This window comes from Scyliorhinus torazame, chromosome 5 (genome assembly GCF_047496885.1).
Source record: "Scyliorhinus torazame isolate Kashiwa2021f chromosome 5, sScyTor2.1, whole genome shotgun sequence".
Taxonomy (NCBI): Eukaryota; Metazoa; Chordata; class Chondrichthyes; order Carcharhiniformes; family Scyliorhinidae; genus Scyliorhinus; species Scyliorhinus torazame.
Window position 1 is genome coordinate 161,830,114 of NC_092711.1, and position 19,638 is coordinate 161,849,751.

The following is a 19,638-nucleotide window of genomic DNA, read 5'->3' on the forward strand; positions in this document are numbered from 1 at the left end:
TTGACTCCCCGGATTCCTGGAATGAGGGGGTTATCCTCTGAGGAAAGGTTTGACAGGTTGGGACTGTATCCATTGCAGTTTAGAAGAATGAGAGAGGATCTCATGTGTTTCAATAAGATCATGAGTGGAATTGACAGAGATTGCTGAGAGAATGTTTCCCCCTTGTGGCAGAGACTAGAATTAGGGGACACTGCTTAAAAATTAGGGGTCTTCCATTTAAGACGCGGATGAGAATATTGTTTTTCTCCTGAGGGCCGTGAGTCTGTGAATCTCCATCCCCAGAGGGTGCTGGAGGCAGGGTCAGTGAATGTTTCGGATTGAATTTGATAGATTCTTGATTGACGAGGGAGTGAACGGGTGGAGGAAGGAAAGTGGAGTTAAGACCACAATCAGATCAGCCCTGATCTTATTGAATGGCGGAGTGGGCTCGAGGGGCCGAATGTCCTGCTCCTGTTCCTGTGTCTGAGCAGTAATATCAAAGTGCAGCAGTATTACCATTACACTCTGGGTAGAAGCACCATCTCCAGGTAAATGCTCCCTGCTCTGCCCCAGATGCCATGGTCCCAGTCAGTGGAATATGTAAAACCTCAACAAATCTCTGTGCTCGGGGAATCCCTTCTTATACTTTATTACATCACAAAGTCTATGGAGACAGATTTAACCCAATCATTGCCGAGCTAACATTTGAATGGACCAATTACAAAACCTGTCATTGAACCATCTGTACCTGCCCAAGTCACGTCAAACTCTCAAACAATTGTCTTCCCCACGCTCCGTCCCCGGTACAGGGAGTCAGCATTCCCATGCCAAGCAGTGAAAACATGGTGGCCTTGACACCCAGGTGTTGTCTAGGATTCCAGGCACTCTTGTTTTCTCTGTCCTCTGGGAGCTGTTTATCTCCCTGTTCCCACACAGCAAGTCGTCTGTTCTCAGCTCTGCTCGATTTCTGCTGGAGTTTGGTCCCTTTTACACCTTTCGGATCAATAAAACATTTTGTCAGTGAAGACCCAAACCACAATTTCCCATCCTGTCACCTGTCGACCATCCTTACCCAGAGCATGATCACAACAGGAATAAAAACAGAAGTGTAACAATCAAATTCAAAATAAATCCACAGCCAGTCATAGAATTTAATTTAATGATCACTAATTAACAAGAAAACCCGAAGCACGGAGTCCCCCAGGATTCTTACAGTCCACACCTTGAGGGGGACGAGAACTCTCTCTCCAACCCCTCACTCAATTTCACTCCGTTGTCTTCCAGTTCTGTTCTGGCCCCGCCTGCGGTAACATCTACTCGATATTTTCTCCTGAAGGAATGCCGTGAGTTCTAAGTTACTGGTACATAAGGACAGATGCTTTAAGCAACAGATCAAACGTGGATGTAAAATATCCTCCAGCTCCCTCTTTACCCCTGTCCAACTTGTGGACAGTTCTTACTCAGTATTATTTCTCCCAAGTCCATTATTGGCCCAATCGAATTTTTAAATAAAAAAATACATATAGTTACAGGATGTGGGCTTTGCTGGCTAAACCCAGCATTTATTGACCATCCCTAGTCGCCTTAGAGAAGGTAGTGGTGAGCTGCCTTCTTGAACCACTGCAGTCCATGTGGTGTTGATACATCCACTGCTATTAGCGACTGAAGGAACAGTGATATATTTACAAATCAGGATGGTGTGTGGCTTGGAGAGGAACATCCAGGTGGTGGTGTTCCTGTCTGTCTGCTGTCCTTGTCCTTCTATATAGTAGTTCAGGGGTTTGGAAGGTAGTGCCTGAGGAGCATCGGTGAATTCCTGCTATGCATCTTGTAGATGGTACACACACTGCTGCTGCTGTGCCTTGGTGGTGGAGGGAGTGAATGATTGTGGGCGGGGTGCAAATGAACCAAGCTGCATTGTCCTGCAAGATGCCGAGCTTCTTTAATTTTGGAGATGCACTCATCCAGGCAAGTGGAGAGTGATCCATCACACTCCGGACCTCTAGATAATGGACAGGCTTTCAGGAGTTAGGAGGTGAATGATTCACAGCAGGATTCCCAGCCTCTGACCCACTCTTGTAGCCACAGTATTTATATGGCTAGTCCAGTTCAGTTTCTGGTCAATGGTAACCCCTAAGATGTTGATAGTGGGGAATTCAACAATGGTAATGGCATTGAATGTCAGGAGGTGGTGGATAGATTCTCTCATAAGGGAGGTGGTCATTGCCTGGCATTTGTGTGGCTCAAAGTTACTTGCAGGACTGCAGAGCTCAGATCTGATCCATTGGTTGTTGCATCATTTAACTCTGACTATTGCTAGCTGTGTTTGATGTTTGGCACACAAATAGTCCGGTTTCATTCATAATATCACTCCTGCCTCGCAGTGCCAGGGACCCAGATTCAATTCCAGCCTTGGGTTACTATCTGTGTGGAGTTTGCACATTCTCCCCGTGTTTGCGTGGGTTTCCTCCATCGCTCTGGAGTCCTCCCACTGTCCAAAGATATACAGGTTAAGTGGGTTTATGGGTATATGGCGGGGGAACAGACTGAGGTAGCTGCTCTTGGTACGGTTGGTGCAGACTCGATGGGCCGAATGGTCCCCTTCTGGGACTGTAGAATTCCATTCTATGGAATAAACATCCTTGAGGATTCTTACAGCTTTGTGCTGGGCCATTTCAGAGTCAACCACATTGCTGTGGATCTGGAGTCACATGTAGTCCAGACCAGGTAAGGAGGCAGATTTCCTTCCCGAAAGGGAATTAGTAAACCAGATGTTTTTTTTCTACCAACAATGGACAAGATCATTAGGCTTTTAGTTCGCGTTTTAAATATATGTATTTTATTCGAAACATAATCAATTATACAAATAAACAACAATCAAATACCATTGGCTTTCAAACAATTTATCATTTTCCCCCCTAAACTACCCCAACATCCCAACATCCCTTTCCCAACTGACACCCCCCCACGCACGGCGACAAACAGATCCTTAAATAGAGACAGAAAGACCCTCCGTCTTAAGTAGAACCCTCTTCACCCTCGGAGAACGTACTTAAGTCTTCTCCAACTGCAGAAATTCCGTCAAATCCCCCAACCATGCCGATACCTTCGGTGGGGCGACCGACCTCCAACCCAGTGAGATTCGCCGCCGGGCAATCAGAGTGGTGAAGACCCCCTTCCCCTCCAGCAGCTCTGGCAGATGCGAAACACATGAAAGCCCCACTAAAGATCACGGCGCCATCGTCACCCCCACAATTCCGGCAGGGTCTCGGAAATCAATGGCCAGAATCCCCGAACTGCGGGCACACCCAAAAGATGTGAACATGATTGACAGGCCCCCTCCTGTACCTCTCACATCTGTCCTCAACCTCCGGGAAGAACCCACCCATACGAGCCCGAGTCATAACATGCAAAAAACTTGGGCAGCACGGTTGCATTGTGGATAGCACAATTGCTTCACAGCTCCAGGGTCCCAGGTTCGATTCCGGCTTGGGTCACTGTCTGTGCGGAGTCTGCACATCCTCCCCGTGTGTGCGTGGGTTTCCTCCGGGTGCTCCGGTTTCCTCCCACAGCCCAAAGATGTGCAGGTTAGGTGGATTGGCCACGATAGATTGCCCTTAGTGTCCAAAATTGCCCTCAGTGTTGGGTGGGGTTACTGGGATGTGGGGATAGGGTGGAGGTGTTGACCTTGGGTGGGGTGCTCTTTACAAGAGCCGGTGCAGACTCGACGGGCCGAATGGCCTCCTTCTGCACTGTAAATTCTATGAAAGAACATAACATTTACAAAACTTATATATACACATCGAGACAGAACAGATCCCACCATTACTCCTCCCCAACCCATGCTCCTTGACATAGTCATCCGCTTCTTCTGAAATCGTAAAATAATGTCCTTTGCCCTTGTGAAAGTCACCCAGAGTTTGTCCGGATACAACACCCCGAACCAGACCTTGGCCGAAAGAGCGCAGCCTGGGCCCTGTTAAAACCCAACCCACCTGCCATTTGGCCAGGTCGGCCCCAATGTCCTGGTAGATCCGGATCAGATTCCCCTCCCAGCTATAGCCTCACGTCGACTTCACCCACCTCAGAATCCTCTCCTTCTCCTGGAACTTGTGCAGCAGGCCGATCACTGCCTACGGCGGCTCCCCAGCTCTCGGCCTCTGTTGTAATGATTGGGGGGCCCGATCCACCTTCGGGGCCTTATCGAAGACCCCCTCCTCAACCAGCTTCGTGAACATTTTCAATACATAGCCCATGGCACTCGTTCCCTCCACCCCTTCTTCAGGCCTACAATTCACAGATTCTGTCGCCTGGACTGATTCTCCTGGTCGTCCACCTTCGCCCTCAGCACCTTGCAGGCCTCTTCCAGCATCACCATCTCGGCCTCCAGCAACACGATCTGATCACCGGGATCCAACACCGTCCTTTCCACCTCTCAGATAATCGCACCTTGTGACTCCAGGCGTTCCTCCACCCGCTCCAAAGTCCCATGAAGAGGGGCTACTGTTTCCTCAATCGCCCTGGACCTGTCCTCTTGCATCTCTTTCTGATGCTGCCGAAACACCCTCCAACTCCGTCATACTCTCAGTTGCTGCACCACACGGCTATACTCGACTTTTGCCGGGTGTTGTAACCTGCTGATATTCCACTTTGGAGGAGAAACCAACTCCCTCCACTTATTCTGCACTTTTTACAAACTAAGTGCCCATTAACCGGGCAGAAAGGGCCAGAAATCCAAGCTTACAAGCAGAAGTCACCTTGTGTGCGGCCGATAAACTCAGGGCCTCCACTGGAAGTCGTTCCAGGACATTTTTGTTATTTAATCTCACCAATCCCTGATTTTCTCTTTTGTTCTATCTGACCCTCCCCCCTTTCTCACCAGCATCAAACCCATCACATTTCTCCCTTTCTTTAGTTCTGAGGTAGAGTTACATTGGACGTGAAACATTAACTCTGTTTCTCTCTCACAGATGCTGCCAGACCTGCTGCGTTTTTCCAGTTCTTTCTGTATTTATTTTAGATCTACCTGTAATGGGGGAAAACACTGTTTACTATTCAGGATAAAATAAATGTCCTTCATCAGCTTTTGTGGATCATTTCAGTGGAAATGTGCTCTCCCAGGCTCAAAGAGCATCAGCCCACTGGAGGCAAAGTCGTGAGGCCGGCCAGTCCAGCAGAAAGAAACTCTCTGACCCTCCCACTTCACCAAGTGTCAGAATGAACATGGTTCAGTCCTGGATGTGATTAACAGCAGCAATAACAGCAGAATCCAACCCTTGTCATCACTTGTGAACTCGCTGGTGTCTCAGCAGAAGTGTTGACCAAGTGAATCCCTTCTCACACACTGTGCAGATGAATGGCCTCTCCCCAGTGTGAACTCGCTGGTGTGCTTGCAGATTGGGTAACTGAGTGAATCTCTTCCCACAGTCAGAGCAGGTGAACGGCCTCTCCCCGGTGTGAATTCGCTGGTGTGCCTGCAGGTGGGATAACCGGGTGAATCCTGTCCCACAGTCAGAGCAGGTGAACGGCCTCTCCCCAGTGTGAATTTGCTGGTGTGTCTGTAGGTGGGATAACCGAGTGAATCCCTTCCCACAATCAGAGCAGGTGAACGGCCTCTTCCCAGTGTGAATTTGCTCGTGTCTCCGCAGGTTGCTTATTTGAGTGAATCCCTTTCTACACTGAGAGCAGGTGAACGGCCTCTCTCCGGTGTGCAGGATCTGGTGTATCAGCAGATGGGATGAGTTTCGAAACCTCTTTGTGCAGTGAGAGCAGCTGAACGGTCTCTCCCTGGTGTGAATGCACTGATGGTTCATCAGTTTGTGAGACCTTTTGAAGCTGCTCCCACAGTCAGAGCATTTAAAGGGTCTCTCATTGCTGTGAGTGACAGTGTGGCCCAGCAGATTGGATACCTGAGTAAATCCCTTCCCACACTCACTGTGGGTGAATGGTCTCTCCTCAGTGTGAACTTGTTGGTGTGTACGCAGTTCGGATGAAGTACTGAACCCCTTCCTACATGTGGAGCAGGTGAATGGCTTCTCCCCGACATGGACTGGCTGGTGCTTCTTCAGGTTGGATAACGTAATGAATCCCTTCCCACACTGAGAGCAGGTGAACGGCCTCTCCCCAGTGTGAATGCGTTGATGAGTTTCCAGTATAGATGGGAATCTGAATCTTTTCCCACAGTCCCCACATTTCCATGGTTTCTCCATGGTGCTGGTGTCCTTGTGTCTCTCCAGGTTGGACAGTCAATTGAAGGCTCACACAGAACTCGTGTACGGTCTCTCCGTGCTGTTTATTTTCAGTTTGTGTAACTGGTTAAAGCTCTTTCCAGTCAGTGCTCTGGAACACTCTCATTCAGGTCTGTGTGTCTCGGTGATTTTCCCGTCACACTGATGGTTAAAACCATCTGAAGCAGGAAGAACAGACAAACCTTTTTCCTTCTCGATTCAAAGGCTGATGATATTCAAGTCCCCGTGAATTGAGTGAATCTGTCAAATCGGGACGTGAGGTTTGGTTTGAGATTTCTGTCTGTAATTCTTCCTCTTCTGATATCCTGTAAAAGGAGTTTACAAAATACATCATTGTCAGTCCAGGATCGGAATTCAGAACAGACTTTTCTAGTTTCTATGGAATATTCTTTCCTCTCTCATTCTCCAAAAGCTGTAAGTCTCCGTCCCACACACTCTCCCTCCATTCTCACTCTGCTCCCAATTCTCCTGAAGGTGCTGATTCAAGCTGATTGACAGATCCATGCTCACTGCTTACAATCGTGGACAGAGAGCCCTGGAAATCTTCATGCAGACTGCCAGCCTAACGGAAATATGTAACAGGACGAAAATTGTGTTTAATGTATAGGATTGTATCAGTTGGTTCAGATACAGGAGGTAGTGATTGATCATGATCTGGAACTTTCTGCCTATGAAGGTTCTCAAGCAGAGATGATCAATAATTTCTAACTGAATTGGATGGACGCTGCAGGGTTACTTTTGTCAATATTAAAGCTTATTATTCCTGTAACCAAAGACTATCCTTCTCACTATTTACCACCCCTCCAATTTTCGCACAATCCGTGCACTCACCGAGAGGCCTGGGCCAACCTTTCCAGAGTCTGCACCCTCCCTGGATTCACTTCCTTTTCCTTCAGAGACAGAGTCCTTCCGGTCCTCCAACTGTTCCCATTGGTCAACACCTCAGCAGAAAGGTCAGAGGCTGGGTTCTCTCTGCACATGCGCAGCTTCCCATCGCTCCCAGGGACATGCGCAGTCCGGGCAACCCGCTCGGTGAATAGAGTGGTTCCGTTACCGCGGGGGATTCTGGCTCTGATGGCCGCCATTGCTTATCCGGACTCCAGTCTCCAAACTCCTTGTACTGGGATGAAATGGGGAGGGGGGGTTTCACACTTGTAGGGGTAAGAGCAAAATTGAATTCAGGAGAAACTTCTTTCCAGAGAGTAGTGAGAATGTGGAACTCACTACCACAGTGAGTGGTGGAGGTGAATAACATCGATATATTGAAGAGGAAGCTGGATGAACACATGAGGGAGAAATAAACAGACGGACTCACTGATAGAGTCAGATGGGAAAGCATGGGAGGAGGATGAAGTGAAGTAAAAATACTGGCAGAGATTGGTTGGGCTGAAAAGCCTGTTTCTGTGCTGTATATTCAATGTAATTTAGCCTGGTATTGCCTTTAACTCTGACATAGTCCATTCTGGATTAAGGAGAAAATGTTTCACTCACAGAACATTTCAGATCATTGTTTCCACTATTGTCCAATCAATGCCTTTGCCAGTCCGGTACCTGAGTGAGCTGCTGAGGCAATAAATTCAACCACAAACTTCAAATGGGATTTCTTCCAATATAATTTGAAGAGCAGATCTTTTTTCAAGTGGACTGAATTGGTTATATTTTCTCAGTCACAGTCCTTTCCGACAACAATTATTATTTATCAGCCAGTCTTATTCAAATTATGGAGTCTGTTTTATACAGTAAGACGTCTCACAACACCAGGTTAAAGTCCAACAGGTTTATTTGAAATCAAAAAGGTTTTGGAGCACTGCTCCTTCATCAGGTGAAGTGAGACCTGTAGAAGGAGCAGTCCTCTGAATGTTTGTGATTTCAAATAAACCTATTGACTTTATCCTGGTGTTGTGAGACTTCTTACTATGCTTCCTCACCCCCGCCCCCCCCCCCCCCCCCCCCCGCCCAGTCCAACGCCGGCATCTCCACATCATGTTTTACACAGGACAAAGCATCTGCTTGCTCAGTGCCCCATCCATCACCTGAAACAGCGACTCCCTTGACCTCCAGAGCACAATGGTGGCAGTGTGTGTACCATCTACAAGATGGTTCACGGTAGCACAGTGGTGGGGCAACTCGGTAGCACAGTGGTTGGGACAGCACAGTTGCTTCACAGCTCCAGGGTCCCAGGTTGAATTCCTGGCTTGGGTCATTGTCTGTGCAGAGTCTGCACATTCTCCCCAGGTCTGCATGGATTTCCTCTGGGTGCTCCGGTTTCCTCCCACAGTCCAAAGATGTGCAGGTTAGGTGGATTGGCCAAGATAAATCGCCCTTAGTGTCCAAAAAGGTTTGGTGGGGTTACTGGGTTAAGGGGATAGGGTGGAGGCGTGGTCTTAAGTGGGGTGCTCTTTCCAAGGGCCGGTGCAGACTCGATGGGCTGAATGGCCTCCTTCTGCACTGTAAATTCTATGATTATGAACTCAACAGAGCTCCTTCGACATCAACTTCTAAACCCATAACCTTGACTGTCATGAAGGACAAGGACAGCAAACACATGGGAATAGCACCACCTGAAATCACCTCAGTGCGACTTGCAATAATCTGCTTCAGGGTCTGTGAATATAAAAAACCCTTCATGTCAATATCTGTGTGCACACAAACCTCTTTAGTTCAGAGCTGGAGGAGAAATTTAATCTGCCCTCTGGAAATGCCTTCAGATACCTTCAGGTCTGCGCCTTTCTAAAAAACAGGTGGTGGCATTTCCGTTGCTACCCCCACGGAGGATAAAGGATAGGGTGGTCTCTGGCACCTGGATAGGAGAGGGGAAGGTGTCGGACATCTACCAAGAACTACAGGAGGCGGAGGAAGCCCCAGTGGTGGAGCTTAAGGGCAAGTGGGAGGAGGAGCTAGGCGGGAGCTGGATGCAGGCCTATGGGCGGAAGCCCTAAATAGGGTCAATTCCTCTTCATCATGTGCCAGGCTTAGCTTAATTCAGTTTAAGGTGGTCCATCAGGCACACATGATGGCAGCAAGAGTTAGCAAGTTCTTTGGGGTTAAGGATAGATGTGCGGGAAGCCCAGCGAACCATATCCATATGTTCTGGGCATGTCCGGTTCTCAAAGGATTCTGGCAGGGAATCGCGAAGGCAATGTCCAAGATCCTAAACACGCAGGTGGTGCCGAGTCCAGAGATAGCGATCTTTGGTGTGTCAGACGATCCGGGAGTTCAGGAAGCGAAAGAGGCCGAGGTTTTGGCCTTTGCCTCCCTGATAGCCGGATGTGGAGGGACTCGAAACCCCCGAGTATGGAGACCTGATTTGGTGACATGGCTGGGTTTCTCAGTCTTGAGAAAATAAAGTTTGCCTTGAGAGGGACCATGACGGGGTTCTCTCGGAGATGGGCATGACTTGCCAATTTTTATACTCAATGCCCCAACCAATGAAGACAAGCATGCCATATGCCTTCTTAGCTACCTGATCCACCTGCGTTGCCACTTTCAGTTATATGTTTATTGTAATTTCCCAAACTACCACAGTCAACTTGCTCCTCATACCATGATAGTTTCCTTCTGCGAGAAACATCCAGAAAAATTAGACAAAAGAACCCTGTAACCACCACAGCCCATCTTCATGGCAACGTGGCTGCTTTGGGAACTAAATAACTTCCAACGTGCAAACACCTTTTCATTTTGTGCTCCTCATCAAACAAGGAACCAGGTAATCGCAACTAGCCTCAAAAATGGTCAGCCCACCGGAGGCAGAGGTGTTAGACCGGCCAGTCCAGCAGAAAGAAACCCTCCAATCATCACCAGTCACCAGATGTCAGAATGAACAAAATGCAGTCCTGGATGTAAGTGAGAGCAGAAACAATAACAACGAAGCCAACATCTGTAATTCATTGTGAACTTGTTGGAGTCACAATAGGCGTGATGAATCACAAACCCCTCCCCACATTGAGAGCAGATGAATGGTCTCTCCCCAGAATTAACTCGCTAGTGAATCCGTAGTTGGGACGGTTCATTGAATGTCTCCCCTGCTCAGAGCAGTTGAATGGCCTCTTCCAGGTGTGAACTCGCTAGTATTCCTGCAGGGTGGATCTCGGAATCCTTTCTCTCACTAAGAGCACGTTAACGTCTTCTCCCCAGTGTGAACTCGCTGGTGGTTCCGCAGGGTGGATAACCAAGTGAATTCCTTCTCACACTGAGAGCAGGTGAACGGTCTCTCCCTAGTGTGAACTCGCTCGTGTGTCCGCAGGCTCGATGAAGTAGTGAATCCCTTCTCACACTGAGAGCAGGTAAACGGCCTCTCCCCAGTGTGAACCCGCTGATGCCTGCGCAGGTTCGATGAATCAGTGAATCCTTTCTCACACTGAGAGCAGGTGAACGGCCTCTCCCCAGTGTGAACATACTGGTGTATCCGCAGGTTGGATAACTGAGTGAATCCCTTCTCACACTGAGAGCAAGTGAATGGCCTCTCCCCAGTGTGAACATACTGGTGTATCCGCAGGTTGGATAACTGAGTGAATCCCTTCTCACAATGAGAGCAAGTGAATGGCCTCTTCCTACTGTGAATTCACTGGTGTGACTTCAGGCTGGATAACAAAGTGAATCCCTTCTCACGCTGAGAACAGGTGAATGGCCTCTCCCCAGTGTGAATGCGTCGATGAGCCTCCAGCTGAGATGGAGCCCTGAATCCCTTCCCACAGTCCCCACATTTCCACGGTTTCTCCATGTTTGAGGTCTCTTTGTGTTTCTCCAGGTTTGACAATCAGTTGAAGCCTCGTCCACATACAGAACACGTGTACTGTCTCTCCCCGCTGTAAATGATGCAATGTCTTTTCAGGCTGTGTAACTGGTTAAAGCTCTTTCCATAGTCAATACTCTGGAACACTCTCACTCGGGTGTGTGTGTCTCGGTGCTTTTCCAGTCACACTGGTTGAAATCTTTTGAAGCCGAAAGAACAGACAAACATTTCTCCTTCTTGATTCAAAGTCCGGTGATATTCAGTTCCAAGGAATTGAGAGACTCAGTCAGATTAAGAGATGACGTTTCAGATTTTTGTCTGTAATTCCTCCTCTTCTAATATCCTGGAAAAACAATTTCCAAAAGACATCACTGTCAGCACTGGATAGAAATTCAGAACAGACAATTCTAGTTTCTAGAGAACATTCTTTTCTCTCTTATTCCCCAAATGCTGTAAATCTCCGTCCCACACACTCTCCCTCCATTCTCACTCTGCTGTATCTAATATTCACCCTCCCAATTCTCCTAAAGGTGTTGATTCAGGCTGATTGACATATCCCTGCTCACTGCTTCCTGTCCTGGTCACAGAGACCGTAACAAATAGGATCTGCAGTTGGCCATTTGGCCCATCGAGCCTGCTCATCTATTCTATGGAATCATTGGCCGATCTATGTCAGCGACATTCTCCGTGTTACTGACCAGAGGCTGAGTGTGCTGACTCAATATCTGTGAGCTCATGAGGCCGAGCTGCAAAACATCAAGGAAAAGATCAACGATCTCGAGGAGAGAATCCTGAATGTTGAGCAAGTTGCCTCCTCGGTGAAGGCAAGAATTAAATCCTGGGAAAACCGGCCGAGTGACGTGAGGGAGGTCCTGGAGGATTTGGAAAACTGAAGGTCAGAGAAAGAACATCCGAGTTGTCGGCCTGCCAGAAGGTGTGGAGGGTGAGGCTCCCGTTAGGTTCTTCGAGGACCGGCTGCCACGTTTTCTCAAGCTGGATGTGAAGCCTGGGTGTTTCAAATTAGAAAGGGCATCGGATCCTGTCTTTGAGGCCGAGGAATAGTTTTCATCCGTGGGCCGAAGGGCCTGTTCTGTGCTGTATTTTCTATGTTCTATGTTCTATGAATAGGATGGGAATAGAGAGATACGGACCCAGGAAGTGTAGAAGGTTGTAGTTTAGTCGGGCAGCATGGTCGGCACGGGCTTGGAGAGCCGAAGGGCCTGTTCCTGTGCTGTACATTTCTTTGTTCTTTGTGCCTGTAATCATTCACTTCCACAACTTGAAAGATCACCAGAAGGTCCTGAAGACGGGTAAGGCGAGGTGGGACCTGCCTCCATGAGGGAGTGAGGATTTCCTTATTCCAGGATTTTTCAACAGCAACACAAACGAAGCATCGAGACTTTGATGAAGTTTGAAGGGAACTATGTTGCTTTATCCTGTGACCCTGAAAATTATATTTGACAACTCCGTCAAGCTCATGTAAAGCTCATCCCGGGGGGGTGATCATTTGCGTCACTGCTGATGAAAGGTGCAGAATGCTGGAGAACCAGCGGCGTCTGGAGGTTTGTTTGATGAAGGCCCAGGAGGAAGTTTCCGCCGGAGTGAAGCTCAGTCACACAAACCCCGCGCTCTGATTGGCTGGAGGACCAGACTCCTTCCGGTCGTGCAACTCTTCCCATTGGTCAATGCCTCTCAGGAGTTGAGCTCGCCTGCACACGCGCAGCTGCCACTCTCCTTCAAACATGCGCAATCTCAGGCAGGGGGGAGATCACCGAGCCGCCTCCAGCTCTGGTCGCAGCCGTCAGCCGGTTGCCTGGAAACCTGGTCTCGAGGTGTCGAGGGAGGGGGTTGAACGGGTGGGGGCGGGCCTCCCGCGATCGCGCACTGGAACCCAGTGACGACACTTCGGAATAGAGTAATTCCAATTGGCTGATTCAGGCAGGGCTCTATTGTGATGTCACAGCGGATGTGAAGGTAAAACCTCCTCCTGTCTCCAACATCTGTGAGTAAAACACTTTCTTTTCTCCCCCTTTCCATTTCTTTTCTCATGCTGACCTTCAATTGGTGACTTGCAGCAACTGAAGGGAAAGGAAGTGAATCCAGGGAGGGTGCAGACTCTGCAAAGCTTGGCCCAGGTCTCTCTCTCTCTCAAAGACATTCACATCCTTTGCTCCCTCAGCTTGACACGTTTATTTATTTGGTTAAAAGAATGGTCTGTTTCCTGAAGGTTCACAATTAAAGGGCTGGTTTCCCCAGGAGATGGCTGACATTTAAGAGGTCAGTAAATTAATATCGGACAGAGATATGTCCAGTGTTGTTAAATGGTACAGATTAGATATATTATTTATAGTTCTATAATGAAGTATATTTATTATTATTTCAGTAGTGTATTATTGTGCTGTAGCTATGGTATATATTTACAGTCATCTCTTACCTCAAGAGTGTTAGTTTCTGGATTTCTCTTCAAAAGGGATCAGTGGAGTATTCATGAATGAGTTAATATTTTTAATATTTCTTTTGATATGTTTTTTAAACAATGAATGCAACAGAATAATAGAAATTTTGTGGAAAATGGGTACAGTGCAGAACTGATACAGCCAGCATAAATACAAGCAACACATTGCAGAATTAATTCGTAACAGGATATTTGAGCGACCAGAGCCTCGAGATGAACTGCCTGATCCATTGAACAACCAGTTAACAGGTTAGCATAGTGAGTGGAGAAAGAGGGTAAGATTATATAAAAATGGAAGGATAATAATGCAGGACACACCCCCCAAAATATTACAAATGGACTAACAGCATAGTCGAATTCAAATGAATAACATAACATAGATGACTTAGAATCTCTACAGTGCGGAAGGAGGCAATTCTGTCCTTCAATCTGCACTGACCCTCAGAAAAAGCACTCCACGGAGGCACACTTCCCACCCTATCCCCGTAACCTCATGCATTGATCATGGTCAACCCACCTAACCTAACACCTTTGGACACGAAGGGGCAATTTAGCATGATGAATTCACTGAACCTGCACATCTTTGGACTGTGGGAGGAAACCGGAGCAGACATGGAGATCGTGCAAACTCCACACAGATAGCCACTCAAGGAATCTAACCTGGGTCCCTGGCTCTGTGCGGCAGCAGTGCTAACCACCGTGCCTCACTGTGCCCGACTCCCGACCTAAGTTGAATTTAATTCACTGATGGAAATCCCTGGAAGAGCAAGTCAGTCAAATTGGAACTTATATATCTGAGATAGGGGTCACATAATTTACCAAATATATCAGACTTTTAATGAACTACAGACATTAAACATTCCATGGGGGTGCATTCTGTAATCCGCCTATGCCAGTTTTGGATAGAGGGAGAAGTGACTGGTCTGCTTCTATATCGAGCCAGAGGGATGTTGGGTCCATTCTCACCCAATCCCTTATGAACCTTAGATGAGAGGCCAATTGATATAGCCCGATATTCCGGAGACCCAACCCTCCCTTAGCTCCTGTTGATTGGAGCTTAATAAACTTGAGGCGAGGTTTATTTTTGTTCCAGATAAATGTACTAATCATCCCATTAATTCCCCTAACGACTCTGGTTGACAGCAGTATAGGCAGCATCTGCAGAGGGTACAACAGTCTGGGCACCACATTCATTTTAATGAAGGCGATCCTCCCTCGCCATGAAATTGGAAGAGCCGACCACCGGGCAAGGACCCACCTAATAGTCACCATCAGCTGTGGAAAGGTGGCCCATATAGCTGTTTGAAAGAGGGGGTCATTGACATTCCCAGATATTTAACTCCCAAGGGGGAAACATCTGAAGGGGAAGTTAGCAAGAGGAGGGGGCCCTCAACCCCTCCCCACCTTGGACTCAGTAAAATTGATCTTAGAAGCAGAGAAGGCATTAAATCTATCCACTACCCGGGTGCAACTGGTTAAGATGAACATTGTGCTGTGGTTTTTATTTTTATCGGTCTTTTTGCCGAAATCGTTCTTTATGGGGTGGATAGGTTGGTTTTGTCATTTGTGTGGGGGGTAGGTTACAAGGATTAGGAAGACAGTGATTCAGAAAGGGCGACAGTCAGAGGCTTGGCACTTCCGAACCTGTTAGACTATTATTTGGCGGCAAACGTGAAGAAGGTGCATGTTTGGAGCAGAGAGATGGAGGCTTTGTGGGAGAGGATGGAGACTGGCTATTGTAAGGGGTGGGGGTTGCAGGTGCTGGCGATGGTGCTGCTCCCGTTTCCCCAGGATAGTTCTCAGGGAGTCCTGTAGTGGTGGCCTTGCTGAAAATATAGAGACAATTTGTGCAGCACTTTAGGTTGGGGGGGTTGAGGTCAAAGTTGATGCCAATCCGAGGGAACCACAGATTTGAGCTGGGGAGGATGGCTGCATCGTTTTGGGGATGGGAGGAGCGAGGGGGTGATGGAAATGAAGGACTTATTTCTATAGGGGCAGTTTGCGAGTTTAGGGAGTTGGCGGAGAAGTTTAGGGTCTCACAAGGGGAGGGGTTTTCAGGTAGATGCAGGTGCAGGACTTCGCAAAAAAGGATTTTCCAACCTTTCCGGTGACACCGCCTTCCTCTTTGATGGAGGGGATGGTGTCAGTGATGGAGTTCGGCAGGAGGGTCGTCTCGGCGATTTATGTGAGGAAGTGGGGGTGGAGCTGGAGGAGGGGCTGTGGTGTGAGGGGCTGCGGAGGGTGAACGCCTCAACCTCGTGTGCGAGGCTGGAGTTAATGCAGCTAAAGGTAGTACACAGAGCCACCTGACCTAGTTGTTTGAGGGGGTGGAGGATATTTGTGAGCGGTGTCGGGAGGGGATCAGCCAATCATGTTCTCATCTTCTAGTCCTGCCCGAAGTTGGGAGAAATTTTGGAGGTTGTTCTTCAGCACCATGTCGGTGATCTTGTGGGTGGATTTAGAGCCCAGTCCCCTGGGGGACATGTTCGGGGTGTCGGACGTACCGGAGTTGCAGGCAATAGCGGGGGATGTTTTAGCCTTTGCCTCGTTGATCACTCGCAGGCGGGTTCTGTTGGGATGGATCTCATTGAATGGTTGAGCAGGCTCGATGGGCCAAATGGCCAACTGCAGCTCCTATTTCTTATGACCTCTGTGTCCAGGACAGGAAGCAGTGAGCATGGATTTGTCAATCAGCCTGAATCAGCATCTTCAGCAGAATTGGGAGGGTGAATATTAGATACAGCAGAGTGAGAATGGAGGGAGAGTGTGTGGGATGGAGATTTACAGCTTTTGGGGAACGAGAGAGGAAAGAATGTTCCAAAGAAATTAAAATAATCTGTTCTGAATTTCTATCCTGTACTGACAATGATGTCTTTTGTAAACTCCTTTTACAGGATGTTAAAAGGATAGGATTTACAGACAGAAATCTCAAACATCACGTCTAGATCTGACAGTCACTCGGTTCATCGACCATTAAATCTGGAAGGAGAAATGTTTGCCCGACCTGTTGACTCCAAAAGATTTTAAACATCAGTGTGACTGGAAAAGCACCGAGACACACACACCCGAGTGAGAGTGTTCCAGAGCACTGACTGTGGAAAGAGCTTTAACCAGTTACACAGCCTGAAAACACATTGCACCATTTACAGCGGGGAGAGACTGTACACGTGTTGTGTGTGTGGACGAGGTTTCAACTGACTGTTGGACCTGGAGAGACATGAGGAGACCCAAAACATGGAGAAACCGTGGAAATGTGGAGATTGCGGGAAGGGATACAGTTTCCCATCAGAGCTGGAATCTCATCGACGCAGTCACACTGGGGAGAGGCCATTCACCTGCTCTCAGTGTGAGAAGGGATTCACTCAGTTATCCCACCTACAGACACACCTGCGAGTTCATACTGGGGAGAAGCCGTTCATCTGCTCTCCGTGTGGGAGGGGATTCACTCAGTTATCCCACCTACAGACACACCAGCGGGTTCACACTGGGGAGAAGCCATTCACCTGCCTTCAGTGTGGGAACGAATTTGGACATTCATCCACCCTGTGGAAACATCAGCGAGTTCACACTGGGGAGAAGCTATTCATTTGCTCTCAGTGTGGGATGGGATTTATTCAGTTATCCACACTGCGGATACACCAGCGAATTCACACTGGAGAGAAGCCATTCACCTGCTCTCAGTGTGGGAAGGGATTCAGACATTCATCCAGCCTGCGGAGACATCAGCGAGTTCACACTGGAGAGAGGCCGTTCACCTGCACGGTGCGGGGGAAGGGATTCACTCAGTCAACACACCTGCGGAGACACCAGCGAGTACACGAGTGATGACAGGGGTTGGATTCTGCCGTTATTGCTGCTGTTAATCACATCCAGGACTGAACCATGTTCATTCTGACAGGGGGTTAAGTTTGTGAATAGGAGCTTAAATGTAATTTTAGTGGAGTCTTGTTATTCCCAAATTGATGTTTTATTGTTGCTAAGTCCCTCCTCCCTTCAGTGGCGGCAGCCGAATATTCGGCAATTGTCATCTCTGACCACGCCCCTCATTTTGTTGATTTTGGCCCTTCCCAACGCCCACCTTGGAGACTCGACACCACGCTGAGGTCTGATGACAAATGTTGTGAGTGGTTGTCTGCGGCCAAAGCTCAACAAATCAGAGTCAATATCTCCTTCCACACTCTGGGAGGCCCTAAAGATGTAATCATGGGGGAAATGATCTCCTATAAAGCTCACACCATGAAAACAGAGATTGGAGCGACAAAGACTGGTGGACTCCATTTTGGAAGTTGTCCGCCAATATTTACTTGTCCCAACACCGGAGCGACTGACGTACAGGAAGAAATTACAGCTCCAATTTGAACTGATATCTATGGATAAGGCTGTGGGTCAGTTACGGTGTTCCAGGGACACCTTGCACAAACATGGGGAGAAGGCTGATCACCTTCGGAATAAGGAAGATAACCTGGATCAGCTCCTCTCCAGGTTAATGCAGATTTCGGTTCATATCACCGTGAGCTGTATGAGTCGGAGCCTCCAAACACATCAGGTATGATGTTTTTTTTGGATGGTTTACATTTCTCGACCGGAGAGGGAGGCAGGAGATGGGAATTGGATTCCCCCCCCTGTGCCGGGCAGGAATATTGATGTGTATTGGGCAGCTGCAATCTGGCAAAGCCCCAGGTCCGGACAGCTTCCCAGCTGAATTTTAGAAATGTTCTCGGAGCAGCTCATACCTTTGTTAATGGACATGTTTAACCACTCGCTGTGCAGGGGGTCACTACCCTTGACCCTCACTCGAGCCTCAATTTCTTTGCTCCTCAAGGGGGACAAGGACCCAGTAGAAGGTGGGTCGTACCGACCCATTTCACTTCTGAACACCGATGTTAAGCTGTTGGCTGAGGGCGTCGTTCCAGCTGGAGCCGTGTCTCCCAGTTATCGTGCCTGAAGATTGGACAGGCTTTGTGAAGGGGTGGCAGTTGTCGGCCAATGCTCAACGCCTCTTAAACATTGTCCTCTCCCCCTCCACTGCTCTGGAGCCTGAGGTCATTGTGTCTTTGGATGCTGAAAAACATTTGATAGGCTGGAATGGAACTATTTGAGATTTGGGGGAGATTTGCAATCGGTCCTACATTTGCCTCCTGGATTTGTCTGCTGTATAATGCCCCCGAGGCCAATATTCATACAGATTTTGAAAATAAATAAATTCAGAGTACACAATTTTTTTTTTCAGTTAAGGGGCAATTTAGCATCGCTAACCCACTTACACTGCACAACTTTGGCTTGTGGGGGTGAGACCCACGCAGACACGGGGAGAATGTGCAATTTCCACACAGACAGCGACCCAGGGCCGGGATCGAACCTGGGTCCTCGTCGACTGGTGTGTAAGGGAACCCTTGGGTGGAACTGAATGTAGAATGGGATTAGAACTTAAATAATTACCAATCATAGTGTTAGGTTAGTAGCATGAACTTTATTCATTTTGTTTAATTTCCATTAAAGTTTGTTTTGCTAAGAGGAATGTAGTCCTGTGGTTCGGTTCTTTTAGTTAATTACTGAGTGTTTGGATTTCTCTTTAAATATTAACAGTCCCGACCAGGATTGTAACAGCCCGGGAGAGCATATTTCCACTGAGATTACCCTAAAAAGCTGATGAAGGACATTTATTTTACCCTGGATAGTAAATAGTGGTTTCCCCCCACTACAGTTGGATCTAAAATAAATACATTTGCCTCTGTTACATTGAGTCTACAGCACAGGGTCAGGCCAGTCATCTTGATTGGTCTCTGTCAATATTAATGCTCCACATGAGCCTCCACCCAGCCCTCTTCATCTCCCCCATCAGCATCTCCTTCTATTCCTTTCTCCCGCATGTATGTATCTAGCTTCCCCTTCAATGTATTCACGTTGTTCACCTCAACCACTCGCTGTGGTAGTGAGTTCCACATTCTCACCACTCGCTGGGTAAAGATGTTTCTCGTGAAATCCCTCAGTTACCTGTGATCCAGTTAAGGAACAAATTGATGGAAGAAACTATATCGATGGAACAATTCTAGTAACGGACACTAAAGAGGCGGCGGAAGGTTTTTCAGAATTTCCAAATCAAACACCGGCACAGAAAGGACTGAAAGCTGATCCGAAACCCCGTGGAAGTGGGAGAGTGTTCCAACTAGGGGCTGGTTTAGCACACTGGGCTAAATCACTGGCTTTTAAAGCAGACCAAGCAG

At 48.0% G+C, this 19,638-nt stretch overlaps 1 protein-coding gene and 1 long non-coding RNA gene across 7 annotated transcripts in view; one reads left to right on the forward strand and one right to left on the reverse strand.

Moving 5' to 3' along the window:
- LOC140422249 (uncharacterized) overlaps positions 1-9,874 on the reverse strand; it is a 35,118-nt gene extending 25,244 nt beyond the window's left edge. The window contains exons 1-3 of one of the 6 annotated variants that reach the window (XR_011947333.1): positions 8,880-9,874; positions 1,202-6,532; positions 600-972 (exon numbers count right to left, since the gene is read on the reverse strand). Coding sequence is in view for 1 of the 6 variants with exons in the window: in XM_072507279.1 (XP_072363380.1) it covers positions 930-972; positions 6,410-6,532; positions 7,059-7,312 (420 nt within the window). In the remaining 5 variants the exon portion in view is untranslated. Of the gene's footprint in view, positions 1-599; positions 973-1,201; positions 8,137-8,879 lie in introns of those variants that run through there. The other 5 variants (XR_011947335.1, XM_072507279.1, XR_011947334.1 and 2 more) reach the window with 5 other exon arrangements.
- Positions 9,875-12,712: 2,838 nt separating this feature from the next.
- LOC140422280 (uncharacterized) lies at positions 12,713-18,928 on the forward strand. Its single transcript, XR_011947354.1, has 2 exons — positions 12,713-12,961; positions 16,309-18,928. It is a non-coding gene; the product is annotated as an uncharacterized lncRNA (long non-coding RNA).
- Positions 18,929-19,638: the final 710 nt, after the last annotated feature.